The 22,713-nt window shown below is 42.5% G+C and overlaps 1 protein-coding gene across 1 annotated transcript in view; it reads left to right on the forward strand.

Annotated features, from left to right (window-relative positions):
• Window positions 1-22,713, forward strand: part of PRRC2A (proline rich coiled-coil 2A) — a 3,202,076-nt gene that overhangs the window by 599,606 nt on the left and 2,579,757 nt on the right. Inside the window, exon 9 of the mRNA XM_044082142.1 lies at window positions 14,707-14,846. Coding sequence (XP_043938077.1) covers window positions 14,707-14,846 — 140 coding nt within the window. The remainder of the gene's footprint in view (window positions 1-14,706; window positions 14,847-22,713) is intronic.

Consider the following 22,713-nt stretch of genomic DNA (forward strand, 5'->3'; position numbering starts at 1 on the left):
TGGATCCTTGGGGAACCCCTATGGAGACAGGTAGTTGGGGAAATGTCATTCTGCCATACAACGGATTGTTGGCGGTCAGACAGGTAACTCTGAAACCAGTTGGTGACTGATTTGTTAGAAGGATAGGTTACTGAGGACAGAGATAAGTTGTTTGTGTGGGACCATGTCAAATGCTTTAGATAGGTCTAGGGAAAGTAGCAATATCTACTAGTACAAGTCTAGAAATATCCAGGGAATTGTTATGGCTAGGCTTGTATAGGCCATACGGCTGATAGCGTAGTACCAACCTATGAAACCTATAAGAAGCAACTCCGGTGATGGATTCAGCGGGTGGCCCTGAACCCTGGTTTCCCTCTGCATCCTCCTCTTCCCTCTCAAGAGCTGTTCAGATGCTTCAGATGTAGGTTGGGGAGCAACCTTCAGCTCCATGAAGGTACAGGGGGCCTGAGCACCTTCCCAAAGAAAGAAACACATCAGCATCAAAGAAATGAGAGCGCTTCTCACCTTTCAGGCTTTTTATCCTCTTTTCCTTCCAGGTCCTCTCAAGCTTGTTTACAGGCAATGCCATAGTTCTCTGCTATGTAAACAAATGTGTGTGTGTGTGTGTGTGTGTGTGTGTGTGTGTATAACCTTATCTTCTTTTCAGGCTGGGTCTCGTGGCCTGGGAGCTTGCAGTTCAGTATCATGTCACTTTCCAGGCAGTGTACATCTCCTCCAGTCAGAATTATGTTGCAGACACTCTGAGCAGGTCCTTGACTCAGTCCCACAAATGGATGGTTCACAGGGATGCATTTCTGGACATTGTCCACCAGTGGGATACTCCTCAAGCAAATCTATTTGCTTCCCCTTTGAACAGGCAACTTCCTCTATTTTGTGCCAGAGTCCCAGGTCCTCTGTTTTGGAAGGTGGTCAACCCTTTTTCATGGAAGGGGATGTTTCTTTATGCCTACCCCCCCCCCATTCCGAAGTCCTGTTTAAGATTCAGCAGGACAAACCCAAAATCGGGTTCCTGTTAGAACTCCGAATGCATGAAATGTCATATGGTTGACACCATATGATCGACATTTCAAGAGTTCGAATGTTAAACGCAACTGTGCCGTTCTGTGCAGAATGGGAGAATTTCCCTTTTTTGCACTGTAGTGTGATCTTGGAGTTTGTATATTTAAGTAGGGTGGGTGGGGGGTGCAGGGGGGCCTGCCCCCCTGCCTGCACCGTCAAGGTAAGTTTTTTTCTGTTTTGTTTTATTATATATTTGAACTTTTAAACTTTGATCATATGTTGTCGAACATATGGGATTTGAAGTTTTGAAAGTTAGAATATATAATATAGATCCCCAAAATCTTGCTGGCGACTCCCTCTTGGCCAAAACACATTATTGGTTCCTTCTTCTGAATTTGGCTAAGGGCAATAATCACGTTACCTCACAGGATGCATCTTCTCACATAAGACAAAGGATCTCTTATCCATTCCCACCTGTCGACTCTGCAGCTGACTGTCTGTGGATGGTAGGACTTTGATTCCTTTCAGATAATGCTTTTTTCTGAGGACGTGCTTAGGGTTCTGCACGAGGCCAGAAAACCCATTGGAGGTTTTCTGTCTCGTCTTTCACATAGCTTGGATCCATTGGCTGTGGATGTTCCACTTCTCTTATTTGTGTGAATTGCTCAGTGCGATGATGGCCTATTCCTATGTCAAGGCCCACTTGTCAGCTATTTCTTAATGTCTGCTTTTATCTCCTCTTTTAGCTTCTAGATTTGAGGCTAAACAGTTCCTCAAAAGCATCTTTCATATCAGACCTCCAGGAAGCCTGTTCTGCTTCCTTAAGATCTTATTTTTGTTTTGGAAAAATTGACTTTCGCCCCTTTTGAGCCTGTGGCTACAGCTTCCTTGCAGCATGTTCTTGGAATGCTGTTTTTTTTTCTAGCTTTGACTTCAGCTGACTGGTGTCTGAGCTTTCAAGCTCTTGTGTCGGCTTCTCCTTTTTTGGTTTTCCATAAGGGCAGGGTGTCTCGTTGTACTAATCCTTCATTTATTCCCAGGGTTGTGAATGAGTCGTCACTTAATCAATCCATTCATTTGCCAACTTTTTCCCTTCTCCACAATCTCATAGTGAGAAGGTACTTGCACACCTTAGATGTGCATAGACAACTCAGAATTTATTTGGATAAAACCAAGGCCATCGGGAAATCTGATCAGCTTTTTTTTCTTTTCATCCCAGATATTTGGGATTGCTTGTTTCTAAGCAAACTATTTTCTCTTGGATTTCTGAGGCGATTTCTTTTTATATTTCTCATGGTAAGAACCTTCTTTTTTCTGTTGAGGCTTATCTTATTAGGCTGTAGCTTCTTCTGGTGCTTTCGAGGGTTTGGACACTAATCCCGTTCTTGAAGCAGGTACCTGGACTTCTGTACATACCTTCACCAAACGCTACAAGTTGGATGGAATCTCCAGAGCTCCAGCAAGTTTTGCTAGGGCCATTCTTCATGGGTTTTTAGAAAGCTCTACTGCCCATTCCTCTACCAAGTTTCTTCATGAGTTTTGGTACTCTCCATGTTAAGAATATTGCAACAGTAGAATAGAAGGACACAGTGTACTTGTGTAAAATCTTACTGTAAAGATAGGTATCCTTCTCTACACTGTTCCAATATTCTATCCCTCCCTCTTAACCCCCTGGGTATTGCTTTTTCTTATGGATGTGTTATTCACCTCTGTTTATTTGGACTGACGTTCCTTTTGGGGCATTCAGTTCTGAAGATGGTGCGTCCGGACATCGCATTTATGCCATATGTATACGGGGAGCATACATGCGATGTCCCACATAGTTGTAGGTAGTAAAAGACTGTTATACTGGCTGGAAGTCTGGTCGCCCTTGGCAAGGAATCCCTCATGATCTTGGTATTTCACTGTTGCAGTCATTACATTTGGGGTAATCTGCTGGCAGGTTGCCCTCAGTCGGCCTGAATTCCAAAGTCTTGGGTCCTGCGTCAGTTGCTGTCTACTCTTCCATGACATCAGGTCGTCAGAGGTATAAAACATGCAGCCGACACCATTTTCCCATGTCTTTCTTGCCGCGAGTTGCCCGAAGCAGAAGCATTTTACAAGTGCCGGTCGGCTGACTACTGAAATATTCGAGTTTGAGTTTCAGAACCGAAGTCTTCACTAAAGCTAAGTACCCGCTAGAAGCTTTTTTCTTGCTTTTTACCGATGTCAGAAAAAGTTAATAATTGTATTACCTGTGGGAAGCAAATACCTCATAAGGATTTCCTTTATATTGTATTCCTTGCCTAGGCCCTGATCACAGCATGTTCTAGATTTAGCCAACACACTATTAAGCGTCGGTATATTTTTGCATCAAAGTATTTTGGAAACTGAAGTAACTACCCAGAAATGTTGTCGGATAGCAATCAGACTACCGGAGTACATAAAAACACAAAGGAAAAGGACAGAGAAAGGCAGTCGAGATCCAAAACAGACGAAGCTTCTAAGCCAGTCGCCGGTACTCTGGTGCTTTCGCAGCCTCTGATACCCGCTACCTTTGAGTCACAGGCCTCTACCAACACCCATGTGGAGTCCGGCATGCCACAAGATACTATTGGACCAACAGATGCATCTCCCTCAGATGGGTCCGGAGCCGCTGAGTAGGCACCGGCTTCTGAGGGTGTATTCAGACCTCAACATTTGTATATCAAACCGACGACAGCTGCAAAACCAAAGACAAAAGCAACTTCTAAAACTAAAAAAAATGACGCATGAGCCACATGCACAGGCCTCTATGCCTAAAAAACAGATTATCAAAATGGCTGAAGACCTTGTTACCTTGATCAGGGGTACCCATCCTCCACCAGATAAGAGGCCTAGGCAAGACACTGATTATAAATCTTCAGATCAGGTTTCTGTTTCTTCTGATTCGTCTTCTGATCAGGAATTATCTATACCTCCCTATGAGGATTGTGATGCTGAGGAGTCTATTCCATCTGCAATCTCCTCCAGAGGATTATTCATTTGGAGAAACCTTGCATACTTTGAAGGAGCATTTTCACTGGGAGACTCAAGAATTCCCAGAATCAAAAAAGAGGCTCAGGGATTTCCTCTTTCTCCCTCAGCACAAGCCTTTAGCCATTCCCCCTATTTTAGACATTGTGGATGATGTGTTTTCGGAGTCGAGCATGACCCCTGACTCCTTACCTCCGGCTCCCAGTAAGCCCGATAGATATTACAGGGTCCCTGACTCTCATAAATTTTTATTTAGAAACCCTGCTGCTGATCCTGAAACTATTTCACATGGTCCAAAGGGGGAGTTAAGGCCTCAACAGCAAAAAATCCTACCCCCCCGACAGAGATTCAAAGGCACTAGACAGATGGGGGAAAAAGGTGTATACATCTGCAACCTTAGCAATCAGGGCCTTAAACTGTCAATTTCATATGCTTAAGTACCAACAACATGTTATGGGATTGCTGAAACAGAAAATGATGATTTCAGAATGTGCAGAAAATAAAGAATTGCAGGAATTATTGCATGCAGCTGAACAAGTAGGAAAGCATACTTTGCAATGTGGTTTTGATTCCTTAGAGGCCTCCTGCAGGGCTGCAGTTACTGGATCTGTGATTAGGAGGCATGCCTGGTTAAAGGAACAAAATTTGCCTGATCATGTTAAAGCTAAATTGCTAAACACACCTTTACAGCATGGTTCTCTGTTTGGTATTAAGGCAGAAGAGATTTTAAAGAAAATGAAAGACAAAGCTAAGTCTATGCAAACTGTTAAAGACATCTTACAAGTTCAGCCACCAAGATTTAGTAGACACTGGCCTACAAAAAATTGGTCCTTTCCTGTGTCAGACAGAGCTCAAAGGGGCAAATCCAGACGTCCTAAGGGTTCCAGATACCAGGCGCAAGATTTACAGGTCAAAGCAGTGGGGCGCTTCCACCTCCAGATCTGGAGGAGATAAAGCACAAACCTACAGAAAGCAATCCCAATAACTTCCCTCTGCCTACACCAAGCACTTATCTTTTGGCAGCACCCATAGGGGGAAAATTAGCACTTTTTGCTCAAAATTGGCAGTTAATAACCCAGGACAAGTGGGTACTAAACATCGTATCACAGGGATACAGATTCCATTTTCATACTCTGCCAATGGCAAATGATTGGCCAGATCTGCCAAAAATTCAATGGGCAGAGGCACAGAAACAGGTTATGTCCCTCATGGATATGGGGGCCATTCAGACAGTACCAGAACAGGAAAAAGGACAAGGTTTTTACTCAGGACTTTTCTTGGTACCCAGAAAGGACAAGGCCTGGTGGCCAATATTGGATTTATTGAGTTTGAGCACATACCTGGACATTCCAAAATTCAAAATACTGACTTTGCAGCAGCTTCTGCCCATGCTGGGCAAGAATGCTTGGCTGGTGACTTTAGACATGAGGCATACCTGCATGTCCCAATAAGGCAATCGTCCAGAAGATACCTCAGATTAAAGGCTGGCTTAATGCATTTCCAATTCTCTGCACTGCCCTTTGGCTTATCTACTGTGCCCAGGGTCTTTACAAAGTGCCTGGCACCAATTATTGCATTTTGCAGACAAAGAAGTATACAAATATATCCTTACTTGAACGACTGTCTCATTCAAGCAGAGAACAAGGACACTCTTCTTCGACACCTGGCGTTTGTGAAAATGCTTCTAACATGCCTAAGGTACACACTAAACGAAAAGAAATCACAACTGGTACCCTCTCAAAAGATAACATTCCTGGGTGCAAGCTTGGCTACAACTGCCCAGATGGCTTACCTCATGCCAGACTAGCCAAGGCAACTGACTGCTTACTTCAAACTGATGGCAACAGAAACCCAGTCTGCAAGGCAAATTCTGCGGGCTTTGGGCTTCATGGCATCCTACTAATTCCATATGCAAGACTACATATGCGGAAACTTCAATGGTTCCTAAAAAGTTTATGGAGTCCACATTCACACAGTCTGGAAACAATGTTTCTCCTCATTCCCTGCCTGCAACAGGAGTTTCTGTGGTGGATAAAGACATGTCACTAAAACATGGGACTTCCCTTCTCTCTACCCCCTGCCAGCCAAACCTTAACAGACTCATCAGATTATGCCTGGGGGCCCACATGGCAGGAAGATGCATTCTGGGCTTATGGACACCAAAACAAATGCATCTTCATATCAACCACAAAGAGATGCTAGCTGTTCAAAATGCCATAACAGCCGTCAAGGACTTACTTCATCCAGGACAACTACTGATAAAGGCAGACGACACCACAGTCATGTGGTATATAAACAAGCAAGGGGGCACACACTCCTGCCCCTTTTGCAGCTTAGCCATGGCACTGGGGGGGGGGGGGCACAGCGTTGACCTACCAAATACATCTTCAAGCTCAATTCCTGCCAGGAAAAAAAAACACTCTGGCAGACAATTTAAGCAGAAACCTTATGGATCCTCACGAGTGGAAACTAAATCCACAAGTCTTCAGCATGATAACAGAGAAATGGGGGAGCCCAGACATAGATCTATTTGCCTCTCCTCAAAATTATCAATTGAAAAGATTCTGCACAAGGACCCTCTTCTACCCAAGGTCCTCCTAAAAGTCAGACAAGAGAAGCCAAAGATGATATTAATTGCCCTGGACTGGCCCCGCCAATACTGGTTCCCAGTCCTAAGGAACTTGACTCAATACCCAGCTTGGAACTTGCCCTCAAAGACCGCAACTACTGTCCCAGCACAACAATCAGATCCTGCACAATCAACTATAGACTTTGAACCTGGCAGCATGGCTAATCATGTAGTCATACAAACAACCTCTCTCAATCAAGCTGTGATGGATGTCATTTTGGAAGCCAGAAGGGCTAGTACTAGAATCAAGCACAAGGAACTGATACAGCAGAACCAAATATTCCTCGGATATTACAATACTTAACTGAGATGCTTGACGAAGGCCTATCTTTCTCATCAATCAAGATCCATGCCTCTGCCATTTTGGCTCATTACAATACAGAGCCACCAATCTTTCCTCATCCTTTACTAAAGCAGCATCTTAGAGGAGCCAAAAATTTAAGGCCTCCTAGAAGATCACCATTACCTGCATGGGACCTCAGTTATGTGTTGGAAAAGCTCACCCTGCCTCCATTTGAACCAGCTGCTACCGCTGATCTAAAGTTCTTATCATGGAAAACAGCTCTGCTATTAGCAATTACTTCATCAAGAAGAATTTCAGAGCTACAGGCCCTCATGGCTATAGAGCCTTTTATCATATTTTACCCAGACAGGGTGTCTCTGAGGACAAATCCTACTTTTATGCCCAAGGTGGTTTCCAGTGTGGCTCTTAACCAAACAATTTATCTGCCAACTTTTTATCCAAATCTGCAGAACAAGGGGGGGATAATTCTACATTCCTTGGACATACACAGACAGCTAAGATTCTACTTGAGCAGGACAAAAGCTCTAAGAAAAACTGAGCAATTACTAGTGACATATGCTGCAGGATCAGAAGGAAAGGCTATTTCACAGCAGACAATTTCAAAGTGGATAAGCCACTGCATCTGTTTCTGCTACTTACACCATGGTAAACCTGCGCCCAAGGGCATTAGGTCTCATTCCACCAGAGCTGCAGCTACTTCATCAGCCTTTCTCAGAGGAGTACCAACCAAAGACATTCTAGAGGCTGCTACTTGGAGTTCTGTTCACACCTTTACAAAGCATTACCATTTGCCTCTCTACTCTAAGTCCAGGGCAGGCTTTGCCACTGCAGTGCTGCAGGGCCTTATAGCTGCACCTAATGCTGCTTAGCTCCAGCCTCCCAACCATAGCTATGGGATTCTAACCAAATGTAATGACTGCAACAGTGAAACACGAAGAACATAGTACAGTTGTGTACACTTACCATAAATGTAGATGTTAGAGTTTATTCACTGTTGCAGTCCAGGTTACCCTCCCGCCATCCCCCTATCATTTTGAAGTTCATCTTTCCTTCTCTATCTTCTACAACCTATGTGGTGTATTTGCTTGTAGATAGAGGTAAAGTTTATATTGATGCATGTATGTATATGTGTGTGTGTGTGTGTGTGTGTGTGTGTATATATATATATATATATATATATATATATATATATATATATATATATATATATATATATATATTTATATATAAAAAGTTGCTACCTTTTTGGGGGCGCCTGACATCGGGGGCAAGAAAAACTAAAGAAAATGGCGTCCGCTGCATGTTTTATACCCTTGACCTGATGTCCTGGAAGAGAAGACAGCAGCCGACGCAGGACCAAACACTTAGGAATTCAGGCTGACTGAGGGCAACCTGCCAGCAGATTACCCCAAATGTAATGACTGCAACAGTGAATACACTCGAACATCTACATTTATGGTAAGTGTACACAACTGTACTTTATGAATACAGCAGTGAAAAGGACATCTATTGTTATGGTAAGATTTTATACAACTATACTTTATCTCCATAAATATGGATATTGCTGAACCAGTTTGTGTATGGGTCCGTAGTTTACTGCTAAAGCCTTTGTTTTATTTTCATTCATTTTATATGCCAAGAAGCCTGAAACTTTTTCAGAATATTCCACCAAAATGTCCTCCTTTTGATTTGATTTATGAAGTACAAAATAATAGCCGCAAATAAAACTAACTTTTCTTGATTACCATGTCACTTGTATCTTTGGTATTGAGTCCCTTTTTTTTGCCAGTAGCTGTAAATATAAAGTAAGTGAGAAACGTGAAAGAGGACACTATTGCCTGGTTCCTCTGCTCAAACATAGGTTATTGGAGAGGAGCCCCCCCCCCCCTTAGTTCTTGCCTCCCACCCTTCATATATCATCCTCCTTAACCCTGTTATTCTGTCATGGAATGAAAATACTTCCATTGTCATACTCTTAAAATCCCAGCTGACTCTATCGAATGCTTTCTGTGCATGAAAACCCACCAGCAGCATAACACCAACATAACACAAGCACTCGGGTCACTCCACAGGAAGTACAAATATGACACAGTTATTGTCCATGCTGGTGTGAATGACCTGAGACGTACCTCCTTAGACTACATGAAAAGAGACATGGAGGAGCTCTCTGATTATGTAGCCCAGGCAGGTATGACCCTGACCCTGAGCAGCATCCTTCCTTCACCAAGAATGATGCCACAACATAGAGACAAGATGATCAGCTTTAACAATTGGCTTAATTTCTGGTGTCATTCAAAGGGGATCCAGTGTCTGTCTGCCTGGGATGACATGCTTGACAAGCCACGCTCCTTCGTAAGGGACGGCTTGCACCTGTCACCCCTGGGATTCCGGATATTGGCTAAGGCTCTTGCCACCCCCATAGTGCCTATTTTAGGCAAGGCTCAAATTCTAAACCTACCACCCTAGAAAACAAAAGTGGGAAGAAACTAAGGGTAATGCTGCTCAATGCCAGAAGTCTAAATCTCAAAATGCACGCACTCGAGGCCCTTCTCAGTATGGAGAACATCGATGTCTGTGCTGTGACTGAAACCTGGTTCAAGGCTCCTGAGAGCACCCCGGCACTATCAGGTTTTACCTCATATCATGCGTTCCGGCCCCAAAACCCGGACCACACCACAAAAGGAGGGGATGTATCCATATTCATCAAGGATACCCACACCTCCAGGTTGGTGGCAACACACGAAGCATCGGAAACCATCCAGGTGCAATTAACCATAGGCAAAACTGCTCTACAATTTGTAGCATGCTACAGGCCACCCTCTCAAACTCAGGAACCCCACACAGCCTTCCTGAAGACACTGGAGGGTATAAATGTATCTCCAAACACTATTATATTGGGTGACTTCAACTACCCGAATATAGACTGGGAACATTACTCAAGCCCAAACTTTCTAGCCCAAAGGTTCCTGGAGTTCATAAATTCAAATGCCATGGAACAACTAGTCACTGTTCCCACAAGAGGAGAAAATATACTAGATATCATCATCACAAACATGGGGACAAAATGCTCCACACCGGAAGTATATCCCTCATTGGTGAGATCAGATCATAAACTAATCTCACTGGATATCCACATCCCGCCCCCACCCCAAACAAAAAAGACCACAGTGAAGAACTTCTCTAAAGCAAACTTCACACTCAAGACTGGTGTGGTATCCTTCAAGGCCCCCGAGCCAGTGGAAACCAAAACCCAAGCTGCGGAAGCCCTTACAAATGCCTTCTACGAACACCTCCAGGACTGCATGGATCAGGCAATCCCTAATAAAACCAAGACTCTTTCCACCAAGGGCAAACATCCAGTCTGGTGGACCCCAGCCATAAACAAACTTTACAATAAGAGAAGAAAGCTGTTACATGATGGAGCAAAATCCATAAAAGAGAAGACACCTTTGATCATTATTAGTAAAAAAATACGAGCACTCATAAAATCATCCAAGGCCAACTTTGAGAGAAAAATTGCCATAGATTCAAAAGACAATCATAAGGCCTTCTTCAGCTATGTTAGAAACCTGGGTGGAAACTCCCAGATATATGCTCAGAATTAGTCCAAAATGATACAAAAATCACTGAACCCACAGACATTGCCAACATACTGGCAGACAGGTTCAGTGCAAACTTCACCCCCCTCTCCCCCCCAAAAGGAGAGAACTATCCCAGCGGAGTGCAGCCTCCCAGACATCTCCAATGCGCAAGTGAAAGCTGCTCTCTCTAAAGCTAAAAACACAGCATCAATGGGACCGGATGGTGTCCCCGGCTGTGTGCTACACGAACTCAATGAGGAACTAAACCCGCACATAAGGCAGCTGTTTAATCTTAGCTTTACCACAGGATACGTGCCCAAGGAGTGGCGTACGGCAACTGTGGTCCCACTCCACAAAGGCGGTGCCTCTACGGACCCTGGTATTTACCGCCCCATAAGCTTAACAAGCCTGGTCTGCAAAGCTATGGAGAGGATCATAATGGAACTCATAAACAAAGACATAGGGGACTTGCAGACATTGGACCCGACCCAGTTTGGCTTTGTCAAGGGCAGATCATGCCTTTTGAACTTGGTCGACTTCTTCGAAACAGTCACCAAGGCCATTGATGAGGGAAAGGCAGTCCATACAGCCTACCTTGACCTTGCAAAAGCTTTCGACACAATACCTGACTCGGGTATTATAGAGAAACTTACCAGCTTAAATGTAAACCCATATGTCACAAGATGGGTTGCAAACTGGCTAAAGGACAGAACCCACAGGGTTAGAGTAGCTGGCACCATGTCAGACTCCAAGCCGGTCAGAAGTGGTGTCCCACAGGGCTCAGTCCTTGGCCCCCTGTTGTTCGGCATCTACTTCTCAGAGGTACAGGCTAACATAGGAGGACTATGGCTGACAAAGTTTGCAGGTGACTGCAAACTGGGAGCCATAGTGGAAAGTACATTGGACACAGATATCCTTCAGAGGGGTCTCACGGAAACTGATAGCTGGTGCCAGAGCCATGGCCTGAAGTTAAATGCCAAAAAATGTATAGTCATACCCTTCGGGAAAAACAAGGTAACCCCAAGCTACCATATAGGTGGCAATCCACTAAGCACAGAAGAGGTTATCAGGGACCTGGGGACCCAGGTTGACAGTGGCCTTTCTTTTGACACTCACATTGCTAAAGTGGTTAGAAAAACCTTCTACATTGCCCACCTGATCATGAAGGGATTCACATCCAGATCAAGTGAGGTCATTGTTCCCCTGTACTCTTCACTTATCAGACCAATGATCGAGTACAATGCCCCATTCGGGATGTATCTCACCCGACACCTGCAGCAATTGGAGAGACCCCAAAAGTTCCTCACCAAAAGGATAAAGGGACTCCAAAATCTGTCATATGCTGCCAGACTGAAGAAACTCCAGCTCTATTCAGTCGCATACAGTTTGCTCAGAGGTGACCTGTGCCTGACATACAAGGCCATGTCCAACCCGGAGTTAATGGACATGCTCCACCTCAAAAAATCCAAATCTACCAGATCCACTAGAGCAAGCGACTTAAACCTTAGCACGAATATAAATAGGACATGCTGGAGGGATAGATTTGTCACCCAGAGACTCCCTATGTTGTGGAATAAAATCCCGGTCCATGTGAGGCAGAGCGCCTCGCTGGCTCTGTTCAAGAGAAATCTTGACTGGTGGATGGGAGATCGTAGGTTTACCCCGGGAATCATCTCTGTGTCACTGCTGGACAGAGGCACAACAAACTAATGGGCACAGTATTTTTTAACATAAGGGGTGGCGTAAGCCACAAAAACTCTGGGCTAGGCTTATAAATGCCTTAGGGCAGATAGCCTAGTATAAACCTATGAACCTAAGGCAGTAGTGGTAGTTTCTTGTATTTTGCTTCACTCTGGATCATCATCATTCTGTTGATCTTGGATATTTGTCTCCCATCTACAAATCCACATAGATCCATATCTGTCAAATTTGTCAAAAAGTTTGCTATTCTCATAACTAGTATAGACAAAAACACATTTTGGTTTGAAAGGCTCTGTATGAAATTGGTCTGAAAAGTCTTTACCCTCTGGGTAATACAGCTACCAGAGCTGCTGCTTTTAAGAAAAACTGCCAACCAAAATCTTTTTAGATATCACTTTTTTCCCTCCTAACATCCAAAATTCCACAGGCATACTGGCCAAGGTGGGGTATCCTTTTTATCTTTACATTTTTGACAAGACTTTTTGTTCAGAGTACTGGGCTTCAGCGTCCCTTTCTGAGGCCAAGAAAGCTATGTCAGACCTTTGAACAGCCCCACTGGTGAATCGATCATCTGATCGAGCCATTCTAATAGAGATTGCATTAACATGAGGATCGTTCGGGAAATTTGCCTGTTTCCCCACAGTAGTGACATCGCTGTGTTGATATATACAATTAGGGTGGTGGTGGGATTGATTGCCTGCATTGTTGATGAGTTGACGTTTGACAATGTAGCCGCTCGGTCTGACAGTAGTCCTTTTGGTATGTCTTCTCTTATATGAGCAAGTCCTCTTGGGCTGAGGGCAGACTAATGGGGCACGAGGAAGGATCCTTAGATTTTGTAAACGGGCCAAACGTGTTCTTGGCAGGGTATTACTGTATTTTACTGGCTATTGCAGCAGCAAACTAAACATCTGATGTTACTGTGTGTTAACTGTATTTAAATATTGTAAAGGCGATAAAGAAACTGGAGTTGAGATCTTTTGAAAAGGGAGCGAGTACGTTTCATAGAAATGGAATTTGTTGGATCAAAACATGCAGAAAAATGCTTAGGAGGAGGAGTGAAGTTTAACAAAAGGCATTGATTGTGCAATTTATGTAATGTTGAAGTAAATAAAACTTGTGTATACTGCACGATAACTGAAACTTGTTTTTTTTTCCTTCTAAAGCATGTGAATTCATGGTGCAACTTAAAATATGATGATTTAATAAAAATATTTAAAAAAAAATGCATAAGCAGTAGGTCTTAATCTGACCATTTAGCTGCCAGTCCTGTTTTGTATTTTTAACCCAGATTTTTAGAATGATAACATTATTTATCTTTGCTGTGGAAGTACATAGACGACGACTGATATTGATACAAGTTAAATTTGGAAACATTTCTAATTTTTGTTTCATTTTATAAATGAAAATAAGGCTTACCAATCAAGAAAACAGACTGTAAGTGATGCTTTACTTTAACAAGTGCAAGACCCGGTTAAAATCCGATTTTACTAGTATAATAGTTAAATCTGGAGCTAACTTCCAAATGCTTTCCGCCCTAGACTTTATATACACAGCCACATGGATTGCTATACATAATGTTCACAAAACATTATAGGCTCAGTGATAAGTATATGTGTTAGGCTGGTTTTGGAATGACTGCTGTACGGTATCCTGTAACTGACAACTTGTATCCAAAAGTTATACTCTGTGAAGAAGGTATTAGGAATAGTTTGTGTTCTTACTGTAATAGGTTAATGTCAGGGAATAGATATGGTCAATAAAGCTACCGTTCGTCTATTCTATCTATTACATTGCTTTTGTTATAGTAATTAAAGGATTTGAGGTTACTGTATTAAGTTCTTTGGTATAAGCAGCGTGAAGAACGGACTGTATGGAGATGTATTGTGTACCAGCCAAGGTTTCATTGAATGCCAGCACTAGATTAGTTTTTGTGACTGAAGCATGACTGACAAAAGTTCTGCCTCAGAGAGATGCCCACGATGTGTAAACCCAAATATTTTTACAGTGACTTTTCTTCAGAAGACTACTGTTGTAGGTATAAAGTTGTACTTCCGCAGTGTAACACTGCCTTAATTCAACCCTGCTTCCAAACTGACTTTTTTTTTCTTAAGACTTGAGTCGAGAGGTTTCTCTGTTTCTGGTTTCTTATTGGTTTAATAGTAAACATTCTCCATAACTGCATCTGTCTTAACCTCCAAATCGTATGTTAAATGCTTTGTTCATCATGTTTAGGGAGGTTCTGTAAAAATCTTTTCTAAGTATTGAGCAGGAGAAGCTAAGATGGTTGTGGATTACAGTTGCAGTAATTTTGGGATGCTGCTAGTGAGCTACTTGAGGAAATTTCCATTGTGTGTTGTTGGGTCATGTCAGGTTCTAAAGTCTGTAGTCCTTTAGAGTGTCCTTTTGTGTAATAGTTAGGAATGTGTAATGTCAGTGATCCTGTCAACCTATATTAATGACAGTTTCTTTCCTTTTGTTTCCCTGTGTACTTGCAGGTATCCACGCATCCCCAGTCCTCGGCCTGCGCAATGTCCAGCACGCCCAACTGATTTAGTGAAAAGACCTGCCATCCTTAAGCAGGATGATCTGAATGAATTTGACGAACTTGACACTGAAAAGGATGATGGCTGGGCAGGTAAGCCTTTTTGAAAGATACAGCTCCGTTTTGGTGAACGGCACATTTGTCCTTCATCCTGTACTGCACAAGAGATCTACAGAGTACTTTTTGTTCCTAGGTGAACCCTTGAAAGTGGGAGGAAGGAGAATATTTTGTTTTCACAGAAGAGGAAAATGAATGTTGTAAACTGTATCAATTTCGTTCAGTAGGCTGCTCAACCATGACCATTCCTTTTGGCCTTACATTCTCTGTTATTTCTTTTATAAATAATAATATTAGCATCTGTTAAGTCCTGGCTAAAACATTCAAGCTTTGCTTTAAAAGAAATATAGGTTGCAATGTAGATTCCCAGTTTTGAAATGCCAACTCTCTTTATTAAGGGTATTACAATGATAGCCCCATCACAAAAATCATGAACCATAATATCTATCTTTTTATTGAATTTAGCATCTTCAGTATTCAACCATGATATCCTACCATTTTGATTCTTAACTATATTGTTAAAAATGGTGGATTTATACTTTGCCTCGACAAATACCTACATTTTTTAACATCCTTAATATACAACATAGTCTGTTTTTTCCCTTTAACATCCTTCATAAGCGTTGCGTCTAGAAAGTCTGTTTATAATTGATAATCTTAAAAGTTAAGCAGCTAGTGCCATGTTTACCGTTGACCGTAATTCAGCAGAGGTTAAACATTAGAAAGCATTGGTCGTTATATGTACCTGAACTTGAGTTTATATGATCTGGGTCCCACTTTTTGTTATAAGAAATCATGTAACTTGAAAAATAAGTTATAAAGAGCAGATTAAATTCACTATACCATGGTACTTACCAGTGTGGTAGATGTATTTTTTGTAAGTCCATATATACTGCTAAGTCTTTTATTCATCCTTTATATAATTCTTCCTTTATTTTGAGAGCCTGCAGCCTGCAACACTAGAAATTTGGTTTATATGGAAAAGTGTTGCAAGTGCTCAGCATATTGGAAAAACTAACCAGTGAAGGTTAGAATATATAGTCATTTGTCAGAAATTAGAAGAGTGGCAGAAAATAATGCAGTCTGAAGTTTTCATTTGATCTTCAATCTGTGGGTTACCAGATCAGTCTCTGATCAGACTCTGACGCATATCCAGCATCTGATCCGAGCTCAAAGCTCCTCCCCTTACCCATAATGCCCATCTCCTTCTTTCCTTTAGATCTCATTTGCCACGTTCTAGTCCTAATTGTGATCCATGCTCTCTGCTAAAACTTTGGGTAAGTGAACTTCTTTTTTTGCCTACCTTATCTATATTTTCCCTTTTTTGTTTGTTGTTTTTTCTACCTCCCTTCATGCTATCAGTTACCACACACACACAAAATGTGTGTGTGTTAGGCTGTGTGTTTGGGAGCATGCCTGAACCCCCCTAAACCAGGCTTCCAAAAGTGCACAGTGTGTGGCCACAATCTCTCCCCAGATGATGACCACAGTCTGTGTTCAATGTCTTGGGGCAGCCCATCTGGGCACCACCTGTTCCATCTGTGCCGGGTTTAATCCCTGGGCGGTGATGGACAGGAGAAATAAACTAATTTTGAGAGACCTACCTTCCTCCTCCTACCATTGGGGCACAGGCCAGGGAGGTCGCTGAGTCTACCCCTGGGTCCACGTCGGCAGACAGTGTTCTCTCTCATATGGCCACACTCACTTCTGTCACCATCACCTCTATGCATCTCCTCTCACATGCTACTGAGGGTGCCACTAGAGCTGCCGGTACAGGCATTGCTATTAGGCACCATTCCTGGCTCTGGCTTTGTGCTTTTTCGAAACACTGCAAGGTGTCTCTTCCAAATGCCCCATATGGTGGTTCCTCCCTTTTCAGGAAAGCCTGTACTTGACACCTTAGTCCAGAATGAAAAGGATAGGAAGACTGTCTGCTGTTGAGATCCACTTTTTGGCCTGTCAACAAACCTTCTCGAATTGGTGGGGGCCCAAGAAAATGTGTTTCTGAATATCTGAGCTACTCCCAGGGCACTCAGGACTCTCATTCCCCCAGGGGCAGAGGGGGATTTGATAGATGCTGCCCTAGAGGCAAAGGCGGTCTGAGGAATCAAGGGTCTCATGACCCTTTCTCCATGAGACCCATGCAGCAACCCTGAAGATTTCCCGGCTGTTCGTCTCTGGAGGCAGTCGGGAGGGGGGGCAGCTTTCACTACACCTAACAGGGTGGGAGTCCATCACGGAAGATCATTTGGTGTTGCAAATTGTATCCAGAGGCTATTCATTCCCCTTTCTCATGTCACCCCATCCACCCAGACACCTCCCGGATGTTCCACCCACACAAAGGGAGGATTAAGCACTGGAAATTGTAAAGCTGCTAGCAAAATGAGTCATCAAACCCGTCCCCCCAGACCAGTCCTGGTTAGGCATTTATTCCATGTTCTTTTTGGTGCAAAAGAAGATGATGGACCGGAGGCCCATTCTGGATCTCTCCGCCTTGAACCTGTTTGTGGCCAAGACAAAATTCCTAATGGTCACCATTCTGTCTATCCTACCCTTCTGCAGGAGAACGATTGGATGTGCTCAATCAACCTCCAGGGTGCATACTACCATATCACAATGGACAGGCGCTCTCGGAGGTTCCTCTGCTTCTAGCTGGGGCCAATCATTATCAATTCAGAGCGCTCCCCTTTGGTCTCACCACAGCCCCCAGGGTGTTCACCAAAGTGATGGCAGTGGTGGCGGCTCACCTGAGACTTCATGGCATACAGGTCTTTCCCTACCTGGACGTTTGGCTCCTCGCTGCCCCTTCCAGGAATCAGCTCAATCATGCAAGAGGGGATTCCCTTCTCTTAGCCCACCGGTTGGGCATTACCATCAATCTCAACAAGTCATCTCTAGCCCCGGTTCAAGTGTTAAATTTCATTGGGGCTCAGTTGGACACAATTCAAACCAAAGTCTTTCTTACATTGGACAGGATTCAGTTTTTGAAGCTGCACGTCCTTTGCGTTCTCCAAGCTCAGACACTGACAGCAGAAATGGTTTTAATGGCGTTTGGGTCCATGGTGGCCACGATCAATCTCTTACCCATGGTACGCTTTCACATGAGGGTTCTTCAGTGGACCCTCGCGATCCAATGGTCCATGTTAGATCTTTGTCTCATCCTGTTAGTGTCTTTGGTGTGCATGGACTCTCTTCTGTGCTGGATTCATTCCCCAGATCTGGCACGGGGTCGCTTTTCTTCCGACCTCCCCCTCTGGGTATTACAATAGATACAGTCATGAAATGTGGAACATGCAAAAACTATTGCCAAAAGTTCTTTCTCAATCTGAGCATATTGCATTTCAGTTTGGGTAAGTGTTCTAGACGCATAGGCTACTGGTCTACCCTCTTGAAGAATGACTGCACCTAGACCAAATCTTGAACCGTCGCAGGAAAGAGTTAACTGACTTGTTGACATCGTACTTTCTTAATGTAGACGTAGTAACAGTTTTCTGCTTAAGGTTTTCAAATGCTTTCTGGTGATCTAACCATGACCATGTAACATTTTTGTGTTGGCTTTCTCAAAGGCACTGTCAGCTCACTGAAGTCTGGTATAAATTTGCCTAAATAGTTGACCATACCAAGAACATTGTAGAGCTTGTACCTTATCTGGTGCTGACATCTCAAGAATGGCTGCTTGCTTGGGCGGGTCTGGTCTCAAGCCAATGCTAGTAAATAAATGACCTACATGTGTAACTTCTGGTAGTCTGAATTTGCACTTTAGAAGGTTGAGCTTCAAGTTCACTTCATGTGCTCTGTCTAGAACTCTCAAGATTTCTATTTTGCTCTGCTTCACCATTGCCTCCAACCAACAAATCTACAATTATGGCACAAGGATAAACTGAAAAAATTTGATCCACTGCACGCTGGAAGACTTCACTTGCAGAATGTATTCCGAATGACACCCTGAGAAATCTGTCTTTTCTAAATGGGGTACTGAACGTAGTCCGTAATGAAGATTTGCGATCACGCATCACTTGACAAAATGAACTTTTTGGGTCAAAGACTGTAAGAAACAGTGGCATTCGGTACTAGAGCTGTGACTTCAACTGTATGCATAAGAGGTATTTTTTAATGCTTCGTTCAAGTATTTTGGGTCAATGCATATTCTGATTTCGTCTGAGCCTTTTCTGTAAACTGCTACCATGGATGACACCCATTCAGTAGGTTCTGTAACTGGACAAATTACACCTTGCTGCACCATTTTGTCCAGCTGAGCTTTGACTTTATGCTGCATAGCTATCGGAACTTTTCTTGCTGGTCTGACCACTGGACTGATCTCTTTATCTAACTTCATAGAATACACAACTGTAAGTTTGTCTGACTTGTCATAGAAAACTTCAGCATACTCTGACAAAAGTGTTAGTGAAGCTAGAACTGGGACATGTGCTTATTTGATGAACTTCTTTGGTAAAAGAAAGCAGATTTCTTTCTCAAACCGTCTCCGAGACGCAATAATGACTGCACAGGTCTTCGGACTACATAAAATAATAAGCTGTAACAGTTCTTGACCACATGAGTGCACTACTGAGCCTTCAGTTTGAATTTCTTCACCTCTGTAAGCAGTAAGTTTTGCACAACTGGTCACATTTAGTTGTTCACCAGCTCTCAGTTTAGCAAAAGTATTTGCAGACATAACATTACACTTTGAACCAGTCTCTGCTTTGAACTCTGAGTTTACCATTGATCAGTACAGTACAAAATAATTCATTCTTTGCCAACAAATGTATGCATCAGTTCTCTCACGGATTACTGACACACCATCTACATAGAAAGCTTACTGTTGCAGTTCAACTTGATCAATTTGCTTTTTCGAATGACTTTTTGTAACAGTATGAGGCTTGCTTGATTTACAAAAGTTTTAAATGGTTACATTTATGGCATTGCTGAACAAATTCTAAGCACTTTTCTTTTTTTAGACTCAGTGTTACCAACAAAGTTGCGACAGTTAACAGTAAAGCTTGATTTGGGTTTTGCTGATTCACCCTTTTAATGTACTGAGCATGCTCCCTTAACTGAACTACTCTTAGAACTTGCTGAAAGAGTGCGAATTTCCCTTGCCATACCTACAGGGGCTACAGCTGCACATGCTTAGGCCTGTTTCTGTCTGCCACATGTTGCGTGCTGTTTACATTTGCTCTGGAGCTTGCTAAACCGTGCTCTTAACACTTGCAAGCATATTTGTGTGCCTTTCTGTAACTTCATGGATTTGACAGATAGCTTTGCTCAGCATTAAATCACTGTCACGAAGCAAAATCTTTCTCACAGCAGCATTATTACCACCACACACAAGCCTAACCTTGATTAACTCTTCTTTTAAATTACCAAACTTGCACATTTTAGGTTTGCTTCTCAGGTCAGTAATAAAAGCTGCAAAAGTTTTTCCTTGCTTTTGATCTTTTGTGTAATTCAAATGCCTCCCTAATGTAACATTGGTCTGAGGGTTACACATGTCTCTGAATTTGCACTTCAAACACTCCAGGTCCTCCCTTGACTCAACCTGTACAATAATATGACTGTTTTCCCCTTCACCTTCATACACTGCTGGCACATATACAAACGAATGCGCTCTTTCAATGGTCTCTGACCCAGCTAGGTTTAGTAAAATGAATGCCCTGGTACATGCATCCTTATTATGATAAGCTGCTTGTTTGAATATATCGTACTCTTGCTCAAATATTTTCCAATTCTCTGCAATATTCTGATCAAATACAAGTAGTAGCGGTTTTCAAAAGCCGTCTGCCATATTAATACATCTCAGTGAAGCCTTTTGCCAGTATGTATGAACACATACATACGCCTGAAATTTATGCCAGCACTTGTAACAATGCCCAGTAGCACAACAAGCCTCTGTATAACTGAACTTTGCAAAATACATTTCCCAGGCACCGTAATACTCATGAAATCACTATACTATAAGTCACTTATTTTAAGAAACATTTCAAGTAACTGCACTGTGCAAATAAACTGGGGTAAGAAGCTCAGAGTAAGAAACATTTCAAAGAAATTGCACTGTGTGAGTAAACCGTACACAGCACACTGAAATTTCCCAAAATGGCTGTACTTTGCTAAACAACTGTGTAGTGCAAGAAACGCTTTGCAATAGCGACACTCTGCGAATAGACACACCCAGCACAAGAAACTTTTTGAAATGGCTGTATTTGACTGCGCTTTATGAAATAGTTGCACTTTGCACACAACAAACACTTCGTAATAAATGCACAGCAATAAACACAGTGTAAGCACTTTTACACACTTTGAGTACTTCAAATAACTCTAGTTGTGCCTTTAATAGCTTCAGTCAATGTGAAGTAGTAGTGTATGCCAAAAAGATGCAGTCACCTTGCTTTATTTATACTCGGTGCCCCTTTTTTTTGCCCTTTGTTGTATTTTGTTCATTTAATCTCTATTCATGCCCATTATATTTTTGTTGTGCTCTGACTCTAAACACTCATTTTGCAATTCTGAGGTAATTCTAAACCCCTTATGTGCTTTTCTGATGCTTGTTTTATCAAATGTCTTAATTTCAAACATTTTATCTGATTAATAAGCTTTTTGTTGTTTGCTTAAACATTTACGTGCTGTCTGTTTGCTTAGTAATACATTTTGTGCTCTTGTATTGCTCAGTTTTATCTTTTTTTAATCGTTTGTTCAAGTTTTTATTACCTTTAGCTCATTTCTGGCTCTTTTTTGCTGTCTGTTCACCTTCACCGTCAACTCTGCACCTTGTGGCTCTGAAAAGCAGTCGCTGGCATCTCTGTTCTGACACCATGTCGCTCATCTAGTCAAGATTGAATAGACTAACATTGTGGGATCTGTTCGCGCAGCCTTATGTACAAACACATTAGAAATTAAGCTAAGTAACTTTAACATATGTACATACTACTTGTCTCTTGCATAGATATTCACACTCTGGCTGTACTCACAAAATGGCACTGAAGCTAGCATGTGCTTGCTTTTTATATGCACGTTTAGGTCAAAGAAATGCTTAAAGGTACAACACACGATATTCTACACACAATAATCAAATAAAACAAAAAAAAAAAGCAGAAAACCAATTCAAAAAACTATATACAGTGTCCATAACAAAAGCTAACATTGTGGCAACATTAAAATTTCTCTTAAATCTTTAAGTTTATGCCAAGATAGTTTCTTATGAATAACATATATAGATGTTAAGTTGTCAATCTCGCCTTCATTCTTGCTTGATGGGTTCGGAGCCGATCCCTCGGCTCCGACTCGGCACTTGCTAAGCTCGAGAGTCACTTTTACCAGCTCGAGGCAGCCCCATATCCCATGATGCAAGGCGGTAAGTACCCAGATCTCGTTTGCCGCTTCGCTTATGAGGTCCTCCTTTTACCAGCTCCTGGTAAGTGATTCACTTTTTGGATATTTAAGCCCCTTTTTGTTAAAAAACCCTTAATTCTTAGTTATTAGTTAATTATTTACATTTTGTGACAAAAATTCCCTGTCTCTTCTAATATTTTTTAGTCAAACTTTACCCATCCCATCCCCTCCCTGTTAGGGTGTGTGTGTTTGTTTATAGAAATACCTTTTGGTATTTTATTTAAGTTAAATTTTTGACTGGTGTGTGTGTGTGTTTTTGTAAAGCACCATGTCAAAGGAGAGGGTCTCAGGTTTTAAGAAGTGTGACTCGTGCTGTCAGAAGATGTCTCTGACAGACGGTCACACTTCTTGCCTGTATTGCCTGGGGCCTCTTCACCTGCAGGACTCCTGTGCTATTTGTCATTCCTTCAGCCAGAGAGTCCTGCAGGAAAGGCGCAACAAGCTGATCCTTAGGGGCCTTCTTAAGCCGGAGGGCTCTCCGGCTAAGTCGGCTCCATCTAAATCAGCTAAATCTTCC

This window comes from Protopterus annectens, chromosome 9.part0 (assembly GCF_019279795.1).
Source record: "Protopterus annectens isolate FY-2018-M chromosome 9.part0, PAN1.0, whole genome shotgun sequence".
Taxonomy (NCBI): domain Eukaryota; kingdom Metazoa; phylum Chordata; order Ceratodontiformes; family Protopteridae; genus Protopterus; species Protopterus annectens.